Source organism: Equus przewalskii, chromosome 11 (genome assembly GCF_037783145.1).
Source record: "Equus przewalskii isolate Varuska chromosome 11, EquPr2, whole genome shotgun sequence".
Taxonomy (NCBI): Eukaryota; Metazoa; Chordata; class Mammalia; order Perissodactyla; family Equidae; genus Equus; species Equus przewalskii.
Window position 1 is genome coordinate 26,755,611 of NC_091841.1, and position 20,167 is coordinate 26,775,777.

The following is a 20,167-nucleotide window of genomic DNA, read 5'->3' on the forward strand; positions in this document are numbered from 1 at the left end:
ATGCGCGGGCCCGCGAGGGGCGTGAGCGCGCGGGCGCGGCCAGGGCGCGTGCGCGGCGGCGCCGCGCTCCGATTGGTTCCCGCGGGCCGGGGAGGCGGGGCCGTGCGCGCAGCGCTTCCTCCGCCCCAGCTTCCGCGTCGCAGCCCCGGGAGCTGGAGTCCGGGCGGGAGCCAGGGGGCGGCGGGGCGGGAGTGAGGGGTCGCAGTCAGGGCAGAAGCCCGGGCTGAGGCAGCGGGCTCTGCGTCTCTGCGAGGTGAGAGCGCGATGGTGCCCTGCCCGGGCTCCCGCCCCGGCCGGGGGTGCGCCCTGCCCTGCCTGCATCCCGGCAAGCCGAGCTCCGACCCCGCTCCTGACCACCGCGGCCCTGACCCCTCCTGTCAGCCCTGACCTCTAGTCGGCTGTCACCCCCACTCCCACCCCCACCTCCCTAGTCTGCACACTAGTGCCCCCGGGCACCGTGGTTCACCTTCGCAGATCAGTCTAGGACCCCTCCCTCCCTGAGTGAGAGCTGAGGGGCTCCCCAACCTCGCATCCCCAGACCCCAAGTCACTGCTCTTTCTCTCCCTCTGCAGATGGACGGCACGGAAGGCAATGCCGGGCAACCTGGCCCCGCTGAGCGGTCCCATCGAAGCAGTGTGTCCTCCGTGGGAGCCCGAGGTGGGTCCTTGTCCCCATCTCCTCCTCGCCATACTCTCCTGGGGCCCCAGCCCTGGGGAAGTGGCCCTGGCTTGTCATCTCTTTCACCGAAAAGAATTTTCTGTATTCATTAACAAGTAAGGTATGTTGAAGCGTGAAAAAGTGACAGAAGTCATTCAGAGGACCTAGGTTTTGTCATTAGGCGCTGACCAAGTTGGGGACTCTTCTTGAATCTCTCTGTCCTCCTTTGTAAAATGAGCGTGTCTCACGTAGCTGAAATTCAGATAGAATCTCATGAATGAAAAGTGACACACTCCCTTTCTTTGTTTACTTTCTCACAAACAGCCTTTTGAAAGCAAGGATTATTATCTTCATCTTATGGGAAGGAAATTGGGCCCTAGGCAGGTTAAGTCACAGGGTACTGGAGCCTTCCATGCCTCAGTTTTCCCTACTTGAAAAGTGGGTCTGAATCTCAGCCTCCTGGAGATTATTTTGTGATCTCTCAAGAAAGTAGCTGTGAGAGCAGAACAGACTGGACATCTGAAAAGCGCCCTCACTTGTGTTAGTGATAAACCCCACCGTTGCCTTTCACAGGCTTCTCCTCATTTGGTTCACAGCCATTCTTTGAGGGGAGGAGTCTTAGTGATAATCTACAGATGAGGCAATTGACATACTGACTTGCCGAAGTCAGCCAACAAGCGGGAGGCCAGGCCAGGATCGGAACCCGAGCGTCCTGGCCTCCCAGCTCAGTGCCCTTTCACGGCACCCACAGTTCCAGGGGATTGAATCTGGCTGCTCTTCCAAGGGTCTCCCTTTGCCTCTGGGCTCCAAATAGGAATCCCACAGGCGGTCACAAGGGATCGCTCAGCATTTTGGATTGTACTTCTCCTGGCCGGTTTAAGACTGTCCTGAAAGGCCATGGTACTGAGTCCTGAGCCTTGAAAAGTCCTCAGGAAGCTGAGGCCTGGAACTTGCTTTGCCCTGAGAGGACTCTAGGAATCCTGGTTCCATCTTAGCCTGGGCCAGAGAGAGGCAGCGACTTGGCTAAGGACAGTGGGTCACTAGCTCTCCCCGGTCCCAGGCTGGTAGGGGTTAGGGTGGGGCCAGAGTTGCTGGGTTTCTGCGTGGTTTGAGGGTCTTGAGTAAGTCCTAACAGACTGCACTCTTCACAGGGTCCTTTGGGGACACCAGGACTCTCCCTCTGGAGTTGTAGCCTTGGTCACCCCAAGGGGTGTAGGGTGGGGGCTCCAGCCCCGGTGGAGGGTGGAAGGTGCCTGTTAGTAGGCTTGTGCCTGGGCGGTGGGCCCAGCTGACCCCGCCTGCCTCCATTGCAGCAGCTGACGTGCTGGTGTACCTGGCGGATGACACGGTGGTGCCCCTGGCCGTGGAGAACCTGCCCTCGCTCAGTGCCCACGAGCTGCACCGTGCTGTCCGTGAGGTCCTGCAGCTCCCGGACATCGCCCTGGAGGCCTTCGCGCTCTGGCTTGTCTCCCCTCTGCTGGGTAAGGCTTGGCAGGTGGGAGGGTTGGAAAGGCGCTGACCACTGGGCAGGGAGGGGGCAGCTTCCAGAACCTCTGGCCGCTCTGCATCAGGAGAAGATGGGATTTGTGTGTGTCCTGGAGCCGTGCACCACTTTCAGGACCCAGAGCCCTGAGACAATGCCCGGCTCCTCTGCCCCTTCTTTCTGCTGGTGGCAGAGGAGGCCCAAGCCTGCCCCTCAGGCTCAGTGGTCCTGGACCCAGGTGCGTCATCAGGAGGAGCAGGACTGGGGGGCAGGGAGGGAAGGGGTCTGTGTTCACTGAGCACATGGTCTGTGCCACAACCTGAGCTGGCCTTTGGAGAGCAGACTTTCACCTGATGCCCGCGGCTCAGCCTTGTCTTGTAGATGAAGAGGCTGAGGTTCAGAGTGGTGGGACCAGTGAGCGGCAGGACCGAGGTCAGAAGGGAAGCTGGCTGGCCCCCCAGCGGGCCTCTTTGAACTGCATCCTGCTCTTTGGGGACAGGGAGGAAGAGGGGACCAGACCCAGGAAGCAGCCACCCCTGAGGAGGAGGCTTTTCCTGAGGGTAGGGAGAGCAGGACACGTGGGAACCCGACTTCTCTGGTTTCTGGCCCAGGGACCACTGTGTCCTGCCTTTTGGGCTGAGATCCCAAGGCGGGGATGGGGTGGGAGTCGGGGCCATGGTTCTCCAGACTTTCAGGCCTGGGGGAGGCGGAGGGTGGGAGCTCCCTGAGGCCTCTGAATAGGGTTTCTAGCCTGCTACTTGGACAGGAAGGGGGCCGGGGAGAGGATGCTCCAGTTGGTGCCAAGACCAAACATGTTTTCGGAGCTTAGATGTTTTCCTGCCTTACAGAGGAACAGGGGCAAGAAGAGGACGACGGGTGCCTGGGGCCCCTAGTGGTTCTGTCCTCTCCCAGGGCCCCTGGGGCTTGTGCTCCCCCCTGGGAGGAGGATACCAGCTGGCTTGGTGGGAGAGGGAGCGCCTGTCCCCCACCCCCACTGGCCAGTTGGAGCTTCCTGCCCAGCTGCTGCTCTCGCCCACCCTCTTCCTGCTGACCAGTCTCCTCCGGCCGCTCCCCCAAGCTCAGCTGCCCCTCCTTCACCCTCTCGGCCGTTGCTTGGGGCCGTGGCCCCTTTGGCCTGTGTCTTTGGAAAGCTGGGGGTGGTGTCCCGTGTGCTGCCTCAGGCTCCTGGTCCCTCCAGCAGGCAGTCTGCGGCCTCCTCCCACTTCCTCTGCCCCCACTCCCTCCTCCTCACATTCCTGCTCCCCCCTCAGGAGAAGGTGAATGGACTGCCTGTGTGGCTTGCTGGGTCACCCTGGGGCCCCACCCCCTCCAGTCAGTGCCCACTTTGTTCCCAGGCTGGGTTCAGAAAGGCTGAAAGGCCACTTCAGCTTTGATTTGGACCCTCAGAACGCTTGCCCCTCACCCCCCCAGAGTGGGTGCACCAGTGACAGATGCCCCAGGGCTGTGAGGCAGGGAGGGGGTGCCATCGCTGGAGCCGCCCTTCAAGCTGATGTTTGGGAGGGTTTGACCTTCTCAATGCCATTGTCACTCTGCATGGAACACGGCTCCAGGGACTGCCAGTCTTGTTTGGGTGACAGCCTCCAGGCAGGAAGGCCCCATCTGGATGTGTGTGGGACCACACACTTCTGATAATGGGAGTCCTCTGAGCTGCTGGGGCTCAGGGTTTAAGGCTGGTCAGGGCTGGGCCGTAGGCGGAAGGATGGGCACCCTTGTCCCGCATCCACCTCCCCCACAGGGTGTCAGGGGTCCCCACTAGTCAGTTACCTGGTTCATCTCACAAGTGTGTGCAGAGCCCCCCTCATGCTGGGCAGCGATCTGGACGCTGGGGATAAACATGGAACAGGACTGAAGGGATCCCTGTGCTCAGGGACCTCCCAGGTCAGAGCGTGTGCAGGAGGCTGGGCAGGTGGAACTCTGGTCCTGGTTTAGCCGCTCCTTCTGGTGGCCGCGAGCGGGCACTGTCTTTGGGCTTCAGTTTCCCACCTGTAAAGTGGATGCCCTCCTAGCTCTGGTGTCCTGTGAACATCCAGATGGAAAGAGCCTGCAAATGGCACGTTCCCCTCCTGGCGAGTGGTGAGGCAGGGGTGGCGACACATGGCTGTGGCCAAGGATGTAGGTTGGAAATGAGGGCCGCTGGGAAATCAGGATCAGAGAAGTGACGGGAGAAGAAAGGAGTGTGAAGAAACTGAACATGGGGTTGGATGGAAGAGGCTGTAGGCAGGGAGGGCGGCCAATGTGGAGGCTGTGGCTGCCGTTTTGGGTTAAGATTAGGGTCCAGATGGAAACCCAAAGAGCAGAGGCCAGGACCCTTGGCATCAGGCTGGCGGGACAAGGTGTCTGGCCCTCTGATGGGAGGACGGAAGGGGTAAAGGGGAAAGAAGGGTCAGAAGGCAGTGGTAGCTGGTACATGGCATGCATATGGCCCTTCCCCCTCCTGCGCTTCCTCCCCCGCTCCGGCAGCCATCCTCATTCATCACCAGATGGACTTGGAAATGGCCTCCGACCTCTCAGACCAACCGTGGGCGCTGGTGTGTGAGATGAAAACAGTTGTCATTCCTGGCCTGGGGACTTGAGTCCTGGGGCTGGCTGACAGCCCGGAGTTGAGGGGTACATTCAGTCGTTCTGCGGATCCATGGTAAGGGTCGCGACAGGTCAGGGGCACAGCAGTGAACAGGACAGAGCTGCTCCTGGATGGTGAGGCAATGTCAGCTAGTGATAAATGCTGTAAAGGCAATCACATGAGGGTGCGATTGGTGTGACAGGTGATGAGGAGAGGCTGCCTTAGTTAAGGGTCCAGGGAAGGTGACGTTTGAACTGACACCCATGACAGCCAGCCATGTGAGGATCTGAGGGAAGGGTGTCTGAGGCACGAGGAACAGCAAGTGCAAAGGCTCCATGCACAAACAAGCTGGGAATGTTCAAGCAATTGACGAAGGTGCGAGTGGCAGGAGCAGAGTAGGAGACGGAGTGAGAGAAGGCAATGAAGCGGGCGCTGGATGGCATGCTGCCTGTGGGCCATGGAGGCAAGGAGCTTGCAGGATGGAGGGTCAGCTAGAGCTCCCAGGGGAGATGCTGGGTGGGCGTTGGGGCTGGCGATGGGGAGGCCCAGGCTCCAGCAGGAGCAGGAGAGAGCAGCCCCTCGGGCTTTGGCTCTCAGTTACCAGCTTCGGGCTCTGCTTCCTAATGGCACCACGGTCCCCCCAGCACCTGTCTGCCACAGCCTCTCAGCTCCAGCCCACCCTGGGCGCTATAAGGAACAGTCAGAGGCTGGCTGTGCCTGGAGTCTGACCCCTCTCACTTGCTGTGTAACTTTGGACAAGCAGCTTGATCTCTCTGAGCCTCATTTTTTCCTATGGGTGAAATGAGGATAGGATTGTTGCAGGGCAAATGCACGAAAACCACCTGAAATGGTTTTGGACGCTTAGTGCCTGCTCAGTTAGCATTGGCCGTGGCTGCCGCTGTCGTCATTGGTGGGCGGCAGTGGCGCTGGTCAGAGGCCGCATGGGCCGCTTGCCCTCCCTCCCTGCAGAGGTGCAGCTGAAGCCCAAGCACCAGCCCTACAAGCTGGGCCGCCAGTGGCCAGAACTGCTGCTGCGCTTCACCGACGCCCCGGACGACGACGTGGCCATGGGTCAGTGCTGCCGCCTGCGTGTGCCTGTCTCGGGGGTCCCCTGGGCCCAGGGAGGAGCTGTCCCCCAGGCTCAGTCAGCCGCTCCTGGCAGGGGAGCGAGGGATCCCTGAGGGGAACCCGGGAGAGGGAGGGCCGGGGGGACAGCGAGCACATGGAGACAAGCCGCGCAGCCCCCTCTCTGGACAGCCCTCGGGCTTTCTCAGTCGTGGTGGGTGAGGGGTGGGGACTGGGGACTGGGCCAGTCGGGAGAGGGCTGGCTGGCTGAGCGAGGCGGCCAGGCAGCGATCCCAGCCTCTCTCCCCAGATGAGCCTGCCCTGCAGTTCCGAAGGAACGTGTTTTTCCCAAGGCGGCGGGAGCTCCAGGTGAGGTGGCGAGCCCCAGGCAGTCCCGCCCAGTCTGGGGCCCTGTGTCCAGCCTCCCCTTGTCCCCAGACCCCTGGACACTGGTGCTGCGGCCCAGCTGAGCGGCCTTCCCTGCCACCCCGGCCCGCAGATCCACGACGAGGACGTCCTTCGGCTGCTCTATGAGGAGGCCAAGGGCAATGTGCTGGCTGCTCGGTACCCGTGTGACCTCGAGGACTGCGAGGCCCTGGGCGCCCTGGTGTGCCGTGTGCAGCTCGGGCCCTACCAGCCTGGCCTGCCCGCTGCCTGCACCCTGAGGTGAGGGCCAGTGTGAGCTGACGCAGGGGCACAGTGAGGGGGAGAGTTGCCCCGGAATGCTGCTTACAAGTGGTCTTGCAAGGTCCTGGAGTCCAGAGGCCTCAGCCTCAGGGCTGGTGGACACTGTGTGACCTTGGGTGAGTCATTCTGCCTCTCTGAGCCTCCTTTTCCTCATCTGCTGTGGGCTGAGGGCCTGGGCAGCAGAAAACTTGGTGAAGTGACATCTGTGAGAGGAGCCCCGGATGTGCGTGAGGGTGGAGCCCAGCCTCCGTCTGAGGTCAGAAGGGAGTTGGGCTTGTTCTTTTGGGGTCATAGCTGGGGACTGACCAAATCCTCACCCCCAGTCACCGGTGACAGTGCAGCTTAGTCCCAGACTCCAGAATGACGCTCATTCTCTAGACACTCCAGCATCCCGGCTCTGCGCTTCCGGCCCCTCCCTCAAGAAAGAGAAACCGGGCTCTTTGCTGTGTGAATTGGCAGGGCTCTGGGTCACGAGGATTCAGTCTGCCCCAGAAACAGACCAGGCTGGGCTCTCACCTCTGTAGACGATGACCCTGAGGTTTAGATATAATTCCAAAGAAAATGAACTTTCAGCCCAGCCTTTTTCTAGACCCCAGGGGAGAGGACGTGCAGAGACAGGGCCCTGTGCCTGGTGACTAACCGCTGGGGCCCAGTGGGGACTGCCCCTGGCCCAGTGGAGCCTGAGGGCTCTCAGCTGAGCCTGCTTGAGACAGGTGGCCTTGGGGATGCTGGCCCTCGTGATGGGCATGTCTCTTCCTATTGCAGGTGACAGCAAACCAGGTCCAACTGTTTGGATTGAGGGACCTTGTCAACTCGAGTAATGGACAGGTCCGGGGTGGTTGAGGTGCAGGGCCTCCGGACCCCTGTCCTTGCTCTCCTCACCCACCGGTGTGTCCTCTGTGGACTAGGTTGTACTCAGGTAGGCTCTTGCCTCGCAGTGGCCAGGTGGCCGCAGCAGTTGCACATTGGCAAGGAGAGGCCTCTTTCCTTATATGACCAGAGCCCTCAGACTCACTTTGATGACTGGATGGCTGGGTCCCAGGTCCACCCAAAGGAGACACAGTGACCAGGGCCCTGATTGGCTGAGGCCAAGCTCCTCCCTTGGGGCCCGCCATGAGCTCAAAGTGGGGAAGGCTGGATTTCCAAATGAGAAGTGAGAGCTGTTGCTGGGAGAAGGGATGTAGGGGGACAAATGATGAAAATGCCAACAGTAGCCCTAAGGGGGATGGGCAGCCTCTGGACACCCGACCTCATGCCACTCTACAGTTGCTCCCCTCCAGGCTAGCACAGGTTCCTTCCTCGTGTCAGCCTTCCCGCTGGGCCGTTGCCCTTCCCCATGACATGCAGTGTTTGGTCCTCCAGAAGCCCAGCAGGGACCCCTCCTCTCTTCAGTGAAAATGACAACCTCAACTTGTTTGATGCCAGGTGCATGGCCAGGCACATGCCAGCCCTTCCACATGAGTTGGGATTAGTGTCCTTATTTTATACATGGGGAAACTGAGGCTCAGAGAGGGTGCTCACTGTGCAAAGACTGAGTGTCCAACTGCAGTTCACCTGGAACAGCCAGTGCTCGGCCCGCAGGATCACTGCGCTGCCCGCGATGGGGAAACTGCGGTTCCACCAAGGTGCTTTCCTAGTTTGTGTGTGGGGGGTGGAAGATGCCCTTGCTTTCATGAACCTGTGCTGATGGCGTGGAGGTTGTGTTTTCTTTACATCTTTATTTGGCAGAACAAAACATGCATAGCTCTAGCTCACTTGTCCCAGTTTTTGGTTGTGAAATTCCACTGGTTCAGAAACCAAACCTTCCCGACTCAGTGACACAGACGTTGCTCTGAAGCCCTCCTGCCAGTCTGGTCCCGGGCTGGGCCTGGTTTCCACTCTTATCTCTGTCTCCCGACGTTTCCTTCAGGCCTCTCATCAGCCAAGCATGCCGCTGGGAACGTGGGCAGTGGGGTCCCTGGCGGGCCATGTCCACACTTCACCTCCCCTCCCCTCCCCTGTGAGCGTGGCCGCACCCCCAGGACCTCGGTGGCTCTGGCCAGCTCCCAACCTTGGGGCCTCTCATGCTGAGCGCCCATCTTCCTTCCTCCACAGGGAGAAGCTGGACTCCTTCCTCCCTGCCCACCTCTGTAAGCGGGGCCACGGGCTCTTCGCTGCGCTCCGGGGCCGGGGGACCAAGGCTGGGACAGGCGAGCAGGGCCTGCTGAATGCCTACCGCAGGGTGCAGGAAGTAGTCGGCGAGCACGAGGCCTCCCTGAGCACCCACTACCGTGCCTACCTCCTCAAGTGCCACGAGCTGCCCTTCTACGGGTGAGCCGCTCCCTCGTGTCGTCGTCATGGCAGCCACAGCCCTGGGTCTCCTCCATCCCTTTCCCCTGACAGCCCAGCAGTCTCTCTTGGCCTTTGCTAGGACAGGCAGCCAGTGAGCCCAACTCTGCCCCAGCTGAGCTCTGTCACGAGGTGTGTCGTAATGTCAGCACCTCAGGCCCCACGGGTCCCAAGCTGGACACTTGTCCTCTGCTTCCTCCTGTCACAGGCCAGGACACCCCGGGCAGGTCCTCTCCTTCATCTGCCCCAGTCACTTGGTCATTGGACCTGCTGACCTTCCCCGCAGCCAGCTCTCTCATTCACGCAGTCAGCGTCCAGCCCACAGCCCTTGTGTACCTACTATGTGCCTGCACTGTAGGTGCTGGTGACACCTCAGTGAGCAAAGAGACTGTAATCCCTGTCTGGTAAAGCCATCGTTGTAGGGGAGAGGGAGACAGGTGGGTGGGGGCAGCAGCCTGGTGACCAGTGAGGATGGTGTGACAATACTCCAAAGGGGCAGTGTGGCTCAGGCCAGGTGGTGATGACATAGGAGGTGAGACGTGGTCAGATTCCGGAGACGCTGGGGGCAGAGTCAGCAGAATTTGCTGGATGGATGTGCAGTGGAAGAGGTGAATGAGAGGGGCAGGGAGGACTCCAGGCTTCTGGCCCGAGCAGCTGGAGGATGGCGTTGTCATCAGCTGAGATGAGACCACGCCGGGTGGAGCTGGCAGGGAAGGTCGGGGGCTTGGTTTTGGATGTGTTGATTTTGGGGTACTCGCCATATACCTGGGTGGTGATTCCGAGTGCGCATTTGGGTTTCTGGGTCCAGAGTCGGGCGGTAATTGGTGTCTTCAGCACGTGGATGGAGTTTGAAACCGGGAGCCCCAGGAGATGGCCAAGGAGGCGAGTGTGGACCAGGCGGGAGAAGGACCCCAGAGCAAGGCGGGAGGGTCTGTGTCAGCCAAGCGAAGGGAGATGTTGAGGAGGAATGACCCAGCGTCCCATGCTGTGCTCGAGGTCAAGCTCAACATGTCGTGTGTGGCTGATGGTTGACCTTGGCTCCAGCACTGTGAAGGTGGCCGTGGGTGGAGGAGAGCGAGAAAAGGACTGAGACAGTGAGTGCAACCCACTCTTTCGAGGAGCTGCGTGGGGAGAGGGAGTCAAGGTGGAGGAGCAGTTGTGGATGTGGTGGGGACAAAGGTGTTTGCTTTCCGTTGGGCAGAAGGTGCCCGTGCTATAGGGACGATCCAGTCAAGAGGGATAAATTGAGATGAGGATGGGCCAGTGACTGCTCTTCTGGTTCCATCAGTTTCCTTGGGGACACAGGAATCCAGTCCCAGCCATCATGGAGCCTGTAGAAGTCCAGGCGCAGGGACAGGAGTGGGGCTGCTCTCGGGAATTGAGGTCGCAGGCGCTGGTCTCCAGGCCTGTCACGCTGCGCAGGGGCAGGCAGTCACTGCTGGGCTTTCACAAGGCCTCTGGCTTAGCCAAGTGCAAGCCGGGAGAGGCCAGGGCAGCCGCAGGAGTGGGAGAGGACATGATGGGGCAGGAGGGAGAGGGTGGCAGCTCAGTGGGTTGGCGTCCTAAGGCCACTGCATCCCTTTCGCCGTCTCAGTATTGAGCCCTGGAGCTGCTTCCTTGGGCAGCCCCCACGCCCTCTTGGGCCCCAAGCAGGGGCAGCCTTGACCCTCTCGCTGCTGAAGGGTCTTGGCCTGGCGGGCAGTGGGCAGCGGGGCTCTCCCAGCCCTGATGTGGCCTGGCCACCTCCAGAAGCCTCAGCCCCAACCCCTGGAGCCCCGAGTCCTTGGGCTCCTGGCGGTCCCTGCATGTAACTTGCTCTGTCCGACACCCCATTCATGCTCTTCCCTCTGCCTGTGGCGCCTGCCCTTCTCTGTGCCACCCCATTCCCCCTCCCACCTGTTGAAACGCTCTTGTCCTGCACGACAAGCTCAGATGCCACCACCTCCACGAAGCCTCTCTCTCGTCCCCACTCAGTTTCTTCCTCGTCTGGGATGGGTTTCTGTTTAACCTCAGTCACCCGAACAGCTTCAGCCTCTCAGCTGCCTGGGACAGGGCCTGGCCGGAGCACTCGCTGGAGGGCACGGGCTGACGCCACCTCCTCTCCCCAGGTGTGCCTTCTTCCATGGTGAAGTTGACAAGCCAGCCCAGAGCTTTTTACACCGGGGCGGGCGAAAGCCAGTGGCCGTAGCCATCAGTCTGGAGGGCGTGCATGTCATCGACAGCAGGGAGAAGGTACCTCCGGCTCCTCCAGGGTGGGACCTGGGGGGACCTCAGTGGAGAGGAAGGGAGTGGGGTCCTTACGCAGGCCTTCCGGGTTCCCCTGGGCCTCTGGTTGGCCTGGGGGCAGGGCAGCGTGGGTGGCCACTGTCATCCTGGGGGCTTCCCTGGGACTGCTCTGGACCAGCTTCTCTGCCCAGTGTGCTAGGCAGGGGGATGGCCAGGGTAGGGGGAGGCCGCAGCTAGGATTAGCGCCTCTGAGTGGAGGGAATCTGGCAGGGCCTGGTGGAGACTAGCTGGTGGTTTTCCAGAAAAGCCCCACGACTGGGAGCCCTTCTGGGCTGTCTCTGGGCTGCCCCTGTAGAGGTTGATGTCAGCAGCCCACCCTGTGGGGCAGCCTCCTGCATCTGGGCAGGAGTCCCTCCTAGACCAGCAGAAAACTTCTGGATGACTTCTGGTTGTCCCCAAAGAGGGACCTCAACCCCTCCTGGGCATCTGTGCCCCAACATCCCGGGCCCAGCTGAGCCTCCTGGTGAGATGCTGCCCAACTGATCTCACGGAAAAGCTCTTCTCCCCACCTGCTTCTTACCCCATGTGACCGGCCCAGCGGTCAGGGGCTTGACCCGCTGACGAGAAGTGCTGTGGGTTAGGGGTTCTCGGCCTCCCTGGACCACAGCCCCCTTTGGATAGAGAAACTCACACACAAACTTAGAGGTAAATAGCCTAGCCAGGTGTCTCCTCCTGGTGGCAACCGAGCGAGATGGGATTGGGGATCAGGCCTCTGCCCAGGGAGTCCAAACTCTGCATCTCCCGCTGGCCAGCACGTCCTGCTGGGCCTGCACTTCCAGGAGCTGTCATGGGACCACACCTCCCCTGAGGAGGAGGAGTCCGCCCTGTGGCTGGAGTTCGACGGGGACAATGAAGGCACGCCGGTCAACAAGCTCCTGAAGATCTACTCCAAGCAGGTAGTGGTGGGTGTGGCCCACGCCAGGGGTCGGGGAGGCTGGGCTCAGAGGGTCCCAGACCGATGGAGGCTCCAGGCTGGCTGGCAAGGAGGTGAGAGGGCTGCTGACCAGGGCAGCTGACCTCTGCTGACCAGGAGCCACCCTGGCGAGTCGGGAAGGCCTGGTCTGGAGACACCACATCAGGGCGGTGGCAGCCGCAGTCAGAGAGCTGCTCGTGGTGGGCTCCTGGTGCTGTGCGGGCAGCCCGGACTGGCTGCCCGTCCTCCAGGCCCCTGTGATCCGTGCTCTCAGAGGAGGAGCAGGCATGGAAGGGTTAACGTGCCTTTGTCCCCCCTCCCTTGGTCCAGCACCTGATCCCGCTGCAGCCTCCACCCCGCCCCTTCTCCTCCCGCCCTGGTCAGGCCAGGCCTCCCTCCGACCCGGCCCTTGCAGGACAGTTCCTGGCTCCTCTCCTCTCTCAGCTCATAGACACGCTCCAGAGACTCCCATCTCCCAAAGCACACGTCCCCTCCTGCCACCATCTCGGGTCTCTAGGCCCCCCACAGCCACACTTCTCTCTGCTCTCTCTACACCTCGCCCCTTCGCAGCCAGCCTCCACCCCTGCACTCCCCGAGCTCCAAGCCCCAATGCCCAGCGCCCTCCGTCCCAACTCAGCCTGACCACACGCTCCTGGAAACGCCCCTCCCGTGCCCTGTGGCGGCCCCTCCAACCTCCAGGCCTCTCCCCAATTTCCCTTGCTGGCCCTCTTTCCCGGGCCTCTCTCGAGGGAGTCTCCCTGCCCTGCGTCCATGAGCTTTTCCCTCTCACGACTTTGAATACTCAGCTCTCCTCACCTTTATGCTGATGACTTCATAACTTTGATATCACTAGTCTGGGCCTCTTTTCTAAGTAAATGTTTATTGAATTACATGTACAGAAAAGTTCCCACATCCTAAATGCATAGCTCAACAAATTTTCCCCAAACAAACCCATGTAACAGCTTTTAGATTAACAAATAGAACCAGGACCCCAGGAGACCCCTCAAGCCCCCTCCCAGTCCTGCCCCCCAAGAGTCACCCTGTGCATGCTTGAACCTTAGAGCGGTGGGTCCCCACCGCATGGCCTTGCTGTCTGGTTTCCCCCACTCGGCGTCCACTTCTTGAGCTCCATCCTTGCCGCTGGCAGCAGCGGTTCCATCTCGCACCACGCTCTCTGGTGTTCCAGCGCCTGAATTTGCCAGGCGTCACTCTTCCATCCTATTGCTGAAGGGCACTCGGCTTTGCAGTTTGGGACTGTTGCAAACAGCGCTGCTCTGACCGTTGCTTTGCAGCTCCTCTGTGCGCACGTGTGGGTGCACACCCAGGGGCGGAATGGCCGGGGCACGGGCAGGCGCTTGCTCAGCTTTAGTAGACACGGGTTCCCGAAGCCCTCGCCGTTTGCACGCACCAGCAGCAAATGAGTGCTCGTGGCTACATATCCTCTCCACCAGTTGGTTTGCTAGCATCTTCCATTTTAGCCACGCTGGTGAGTGAGTAGCGATAGCTCCTTATGTTTCTTTCCTTTATTTTTTAGTCAATTTCACTGAGGTATAATTTACCAGAAAATGTACCCATTTTAAAAGTGAGTTTTGACATGTTTACACACCCTCGTAACCACCACCACCGCAGTCAAGGGGTGGAGCGGCTTATGTGCTATCCATGTATCTTCCCAGAGGTGAAATGTCTGCCCACATCCTTTGCCCTTTTTCATTGGCATTATTTCCACCAGCCTTCAAACGTCTGTATAGTTTTAGTCGGCATTTCCCCCCAGCTAATGAGGTTGAGTACCTTTTGTGTATTTATTTGCCATCTGGATATCCTGTTTGTTGAAGTTTTTGGGCAATTTTTCTTTGGGATTGTCTTTTCTTGTCTTGTACATATTTCTTTCTTTTTTTTTTTTTTAAAGATTGGCACCTGAGCTAACAACTGTTGCCAATCTTTTTTTTTCTTCTTCTCCCCAAAGCCCCCGGTACATAGTTGTATATTCTAGCTGTGAATGCCTCTGGTTGTGCTGTGTGGGACGCCGCCTCAGCATGGTCTGATAAGCGGTGCCATGTCCGCACCCAGGATCTGAACTAGTGAAACCCTGGGCCGCCAAAGCGGAGCGTGTGAACTTAACCACTCGGCCACGGGACCGGTCCCTACATCTCTCTTCTGATTTCAGACTCATCTCTTCACCTATTTGACACCTCCTCTTAGCTATCTCTAAAGTTTTGCTTTCTCCAGGATGTCATATAAATACACTTATCATACAACTCCTACATATTTACCCAAGAGAAACGAAGACATATGTCCACACCAAGACTTGTGCTCAAATTTTCATAGCAGCTTCATTTGTAATAACCAAAGAATTGGAAACAACACAAATGTCCATCACTGGTGACAGAGAAACACATTGTGGTCCAACCCTGCAGTGTATATTCTGTGTGCAGCCTTTTGAGACTGGCTTCTTCCACTAAGCTTCAGGCTCTTGAGAGTTGTCTGAGTCGCGTGTTGTATCGTCAGTTCATTCCTTTTTACTCTGGAAGGGTCTTCCGTTGTGTGGGTGTACCACAGGTTAGCTCTTCACTCACTGAAGGATGTTTGGGTTGTTTCCAGTTTGGGGCTTTTGAGAATAAAGCTGCTGTAAACACTCATGTACTGGCTTTTGTGTGGCCATATGCGTTCATTTCTCTTGTGTAAATACCTAGGTGTGGGACTGCTGGATTGTATGATCGGCTTTATTAGACACTACCAAGCTGTTTTCCACAGTGGCTTTTTTACCATTTTGCATTCCCACCAGCCAGGTCTGAGAGTTCCGGTTGCTCTGTGTCCTTGCTCAGCACTTGGTATTGTCCGTTGCTGTCTGTTTGCCATTCTGATAATCGTACAGTCGTGATATGTCATTGTGGTTTGTTTTATTTATTTAGTTAGTTAGCTAGTTAGTTAAAGGTATCCTTTTTGGTGAGGAAGATTGGCCCTGAGCTAACATCTGTTGCCAATCTTCCTCTTTTTTTTCTCCCCAAAGCCCCAGCACATAGTTGTATACCCTAGCTGTAGGGCTTTCAGGTTGTGCTGTGTGGGACGCTGCCTCAGCATGGCTTGATGAGCTATGCTGGGTCCACGCCCAGGATCCCAACTGGCGAACCCCAGGCCGCCGAAGCGGAGCACGTGAACTTAACCACTACGCCACCGGGCTGGCCCTCATTGTGGTTTTACTTTGCATTTTCCTAATGATTACTGATTTTGATCTTTTTTCCACGTGCTTATTTGCTACCCATATATCTTCTTTGATGGAATGTCTGTTCAAATCATTTGTCCATTTTTTACTGGCTTATTTGTTTTCTTACTGAGTTCTGAGGGTTCATTCTATGGTCTGCATACCAGTCCTTTATCAGGTACGTGTTTTGCAAATGTTTTCTTTTAGGCTCGGAATTGACTTTTTCTTTTCTTAACGCTGTCTTTTGAAGAGATGTTTTTAAGACTTCTAGTCCACTTACTTGTATACCTCCATTTGTTTGTCTTTGATTTATATGTATATATGTATGTGTGTATATATATATATATATATCTTTTTTAGGAAGATTAGCCCTGAACTAACATCTGCTGCCAATCCTCCTCTTTTTGCTGAGGAAGACTGGCCCTGAGCTAACATCTGTGCCCATCTTCCTCTACTTTATATGTGAGATACCTACCACAGCATGGCTTGCCAAGCGGTGCCATGTCCACACCCGGGATCCAAACTGGTGAACCCCGGGCCGCCAAAGCGGAACATGTGAACTTAACCACTGCGCCACCAGGCCGGCCCCTGTCTTTGATTTCTTTCACTAATATTTTATAGTTTTCAGCATACAAATCTTGTTCATCTTTTATTACATTTGTCCCTAAGTATTTTTCTTTTTTTTTCCTTCCTTCTCTTTTTGCTGCTACCATAGGTGGCACTGCTTTTAATTTCAGTGTCCGGTTGTTCGTTGTGGTCTATAGAAATACAGTTGGTTTTGTGACCCTTATATCCTGCTCCCTTGTTAAACTCACGCACTAGCTCTAGGAGCTTTTTGCAGATTCTTTGGGGTTTGCTCAGTAGACAGTTATGCAGTCTGGGGACAGCTGTCCTCGGACTTCTGGTCCGTGTGCCTCTCGTTCGCCTGGCCTGCCAGCAGTCGCTTAGCCCTCCGGTACAGTACAGTGTTGCCTGGTGCGAGCGGATGCCCTTGACTTGCTCCTGCCCTCGAGCAGACGGCGTTTAGTCTTGCTCTAAATAAGTGTAGTCTTAGCTGGGGGGTTTTGTAGACGCCCTTCATCAGGTTGGGGAAGTTCCCTTCTCTTCTGGTTGCTGAGTTTTATCGTGAATGGATTTTTTTTCCCCTTCTCTCCAAATCCCATTCCCTTCTCGCCAGCACATAGTTGTGTATTCTAGCTGTAGGTCCTTCTGGCTCTGCTGTGTGGGATGCCACCTCAGCACAGCCTGATGAGTGGTGCTAGGTCTGCGCCCAGGATCCAAACTGGCAAAAGCCTGGGCTGCTGAAGTGGAGTGCGTGAACTTAACCGCTCCGCCGGGGTTCGGCCCCTTGAGTGGATATTTAGTTTTGTTGAATGCAGCTAAGTTTTAACTGCAAGCTCCCTGAACCTCAAAAGCATCACACGGCGTTAGAGGAATTTAGAGGGCTTCCCTCTGGTGCTCACAGCTCAGGACCCTCACCCCCTGGCTGCCCGCCTGCTCATCAGCCCCCTCCCAGCTTGGTGGAGCTCCCCCAGTGAGGAAAGGGGGCGGTGTGGAGACCGGATGCTGGCTCTTCCTTCTGGGCTGGGCACAGTTCCCTGTGCATCTCCCCCTCCCCAGGGGCGTTGTGTTGCTTCAGAGAGGCCTCGGGCTGCAGTGTGGGTGGGCAAACACCTGCCACATCTCCCTTGCCATCTCCATCGCTCAGGGGCCATCCCCCCATTGCCCTGGGGCCACCTCCTGAGCCTCTGACCCCACTCCCCGCCGTGGGTTCTCTTCTTGGCAGGCATTCTGTCCGCCTCGGGCCCCACTGCATCCCATTGCCTACAGCAGCAGCTGGCACAGGTGGGCAGTCGATAAATATGTGTTGCCTGACTAAGGGACGCCACCCACTGACAGCTCTCTGTGAATCTGTCAGCCCCTGGCGTCCCGGTCAGATGGTGCCCAGACTGTGCCCACTGATATCTGATCACTTCACCTTTTTTGTCAACATGCATCACGCTTAAAATTTGTTGAGAAGGCATCACTTTGGAAGAATGCTTGCAGAGGGAGCCACCCCTACCTCCCCCTACCCCCCGTGACCTCACCACCACCCTCTTTGTGGGCTTGCAGGTTCTTCTCTCGACCAACACACATGCGGTTCCTTCAGCCCAGGAAGCCCTGCCCGGACCTTCTTCCTCCCTTCCTTGTCCTCCCTGTAGCAGCCGTGCTTCTTTCCCTGCCTGGCCTGACCACTCCAGCCCACTGCGGTCAGCCTTCTGGGCTGTGCCTTCTGACTAGAATGCTCTTTCTTTCCCACCCCACCCCCTAGACCTGGGACCCCTACTCCTCCACCAGGACTGACCTCTGAAGCCACCCAGATGGGCCGTTTCCCTTGCCCCTGGCCCACAGAGCACCTGCCACCTCCCTTGTATAAACGTGTTTGTTTCCTCATCTGCCTTCCCCACCAGAGGTTCATCTGGCTCTGCAGGGGTACAGGAAGTGGGCGTGGGCCGTGGCCCACCCTCCAGGCCTCCCCTGGCCCCTCTCTCCTCTCCAGGCTGAACTGATGAGCAGCCTCATTGAGTACTGCATTGAGCTGAACCACACCGCCGAGCCCGCCGCCACCCAGGAGAGCGTGTCTGGTCCCACCGCGGCCCCCGGCTCCCTGCCACCTCCTGCTCAGCGCCCCCAGCTGCGGAGGCAGGGCAGCGTGGTGTGCAGCCGGATCCAGCATCTTTCCACCATTGACTACGTGGAGGAGGGTGAGTGACCCCTACGTGGTATACACATGTGCGCACACACGTCTACATGCGCACACGCATGCCCCGGGGGAGCTCCGGAGGGTAGGGAGATACAGAGCAACTCCAGACACGGTGTGTTAGCCTCCAGCCGGCAGGACGTGGCTGAGAGACGGGCTGGGGGCTGAGTGTCACATCTTCTGAGCTCTGTGATCGGGACTGCAGGCCTGGCGCTAGGAGCCCTTTGCTCCCTTCTCACTGCTGCGTCCACAGATGTTCACTGCAGCATTGTCCAGATGGAAAAACTAGAAACTCCCAATGTCTGTTATCAAAGGTGTGGGTGCAGAAACAGTGGGACCCCGGCTGTGGAATCAGGGCAGCTGGCGAAGATACCTTAAATGCAATGTGGCCTCTCGGATCCGGTCCCGGCACAGCCAGCGGGCCTTTGTGGAAGAACTGGTGAACCCCAGTCCGTAGTTTAGTTAATAGTACCGTACTGTGTTCATTTCTCAGCGTGCACAAATGTACTGTACTTGATTGTCACACACGGTGCAAACATCATGAGGATACGCAGGAACTCTTTCTATTACCTTTGCAACTTTTCCATAAATCTAGACTTATTGCAAAATAAAAAGCTTTTTTTTGGGTGGCCGGCTCTGTGGCCGAGTGGTTAAGTTCACATGCTCCGCTGTGGCGGCCCAGGGTTCGGATCCTGGGTGCGAACATGGCACTGCTCATCAGGCCACGTTGAGGCGGCGTCCCACATCCCACAACTAGAATGACCTGCAACTAAGATATACAACTATGTATGGCGGGTGTGTGGGGCGGGGGGGGGGCGTTCGGAAGATAAAGCAGAAAAAAAAAAGTTTTGTTTTTTTTTAACACAATAACAAATATCTACCTTTAAATGGTGGATGTAGACAAAATGATACTGAGTAGAAAGAACCAGGTAATAAGTTGGCACCATGCAAGACTGCTCCGCGGGGGGAGCGACGGAGGGGTCCCAGTGTGGGGATCGCTTGCTGTAACTTTTCCTTTTCTCTTTGTGCTTCTCTGTAGCATTTCAGGCTTTTACCACAAGCATGTCATGTTTATAATCAGAAAAAGCAAAATAACTTTTCTGTAACAGAATTGGTGTTGGCACCGTTGTAGACTTTCTCAATGTGGTTGGCGCACACGGTTGTTTACACCCAGTCCCTTCTTGTCGGACATTATAGTGATTTCCGGTTCTCAGCTACTACAGACAGCATACCTGTAGCTAAATCCTTACTTGGAATCTGAACCGTCTCCTCGGGTTAAATTCCTAGATATGGGGCTGCTGGGTCAAAATGTGTACCCACTTGTACCCCTTGCAGAGGAGAAGATGACATCCACCTTCTGTACCCACTGTGGATCTTAACGTCCTGAGAGAGAGAGAGAGAACTTGTTTGAGTTGGTGGTTGAATTCTAGTGAAGGTGGACCATTTTTGTGTCCTTGATCCTTTCTAGTTTCTTCATGGATTACTGTTCTTTTCTTTCTTTTTTTTTTTTTTTTGAGGAAGATTGGCTCTGAGCTAATACCTGTTGCCAATCTTCCTTTTTTTCCTCCTCAAAGCCCCAGTACGTAGCTGTATATCCTAGTTGTAAGTCATTCCTAGTTCTTCCGTGTGGGATGCCACCACAGCATGGCTTGATGAGCAGTGTATAGGTCTGTGCCCAGGACCCAAACTGGTGAACCCCAGGCCGCCAAAGCAGAGTGCATGAACTTAACAACTCAGCCACGGGGCCAGCCCCCAAATACTATTCATTTTTGTTGCCTGTTTTTCTTTTGTTGCTTGATTTTTTTTAATTAACACCTTACATTAATGTAGTAGATTTGTGGGGCCGGCCATGTGGCACAGTGGTTAAGCTCTCATGCTCTGCTTTGGAGGCCCAGGATTCACCAGTTCAGATCCCAAATGTGGATGTATGCACTGCTTGGCAAGCCACACCGTGGCAGGTATCCCACATATAAGGTAGAGGAAGATGGGCACAGATGTTAGCTCAGGTCTCTAATAAATAAATAAATAGGTAAAAAAAAAAAAGTAGATTTGTTACAATTAATGAACGAATATTGATACCAATATTGGTACAATATTGAACAATGTTAATACAGTATTATTAACTAAAGTCCTTAGTTTTAACTTAATGTCCTTTTCTGTCCCAGAATCCCATCCAGGACACCGCACTACATTTAGTTGTCCTGACTTGAAGGCTCCTCTGGGCTGTG

The 20,167-nt window shown here is 56.8% G+C and overlaps 1 protein-coding gene across 7 annotated transcripts in view; it reads left to right on the forward strand.

The window, feature by feature from the left end:
• The window catches only part of FRMD8 (FERM domain containing 8), a 46,531-nt gene that overhangs the window by 9,001 nt on the left and 17,363 nt on the right, over positions 1-20,167 (forward strand). For 4 of the 7 annotated variants that reach the window (XM_070565443.1, XM_070565442.1, XM_070565447.1 and 1 more), the window contains 9 exons: positions 573-657; positions 1,971-2,138; positions 5,691-5,792; positions 6,097-6,155; positions 6,286-6,452; positions 8,568-8,783; positions 10,910-11,033; positions 11,840-11,983; positions 17,739-17,943. In XM_070565443.1, coding sequence (XP_070421544.1) covers positions 573-657; positions 1,971-2,138; positions 5,691-5,792; positions 6,097-6,155; positions 6,286-6,452; positions 8,568-8,783; positions 10,910-11,033; positions 11,840-11,983; positions 17,739-17,943 — 1,270 coding nt within the window. Of the gene's footprint in view, positions 1-79; positions 254-572; positions 658-1,970; positions 2,139-5,690; positions 5,793-6,096; positions 6,156-6,285; positions 6,453-8,567; positions 8,784-10,909; positions 11,034-11,839; positions 11,984-17,738; positions 17,944-20,167 lie in introns of those variants that run through there. The other 3 variants (XM_070565448.1, XM_070565444.1, XM_070565449.1) reach the window with 2 other exon arrangements.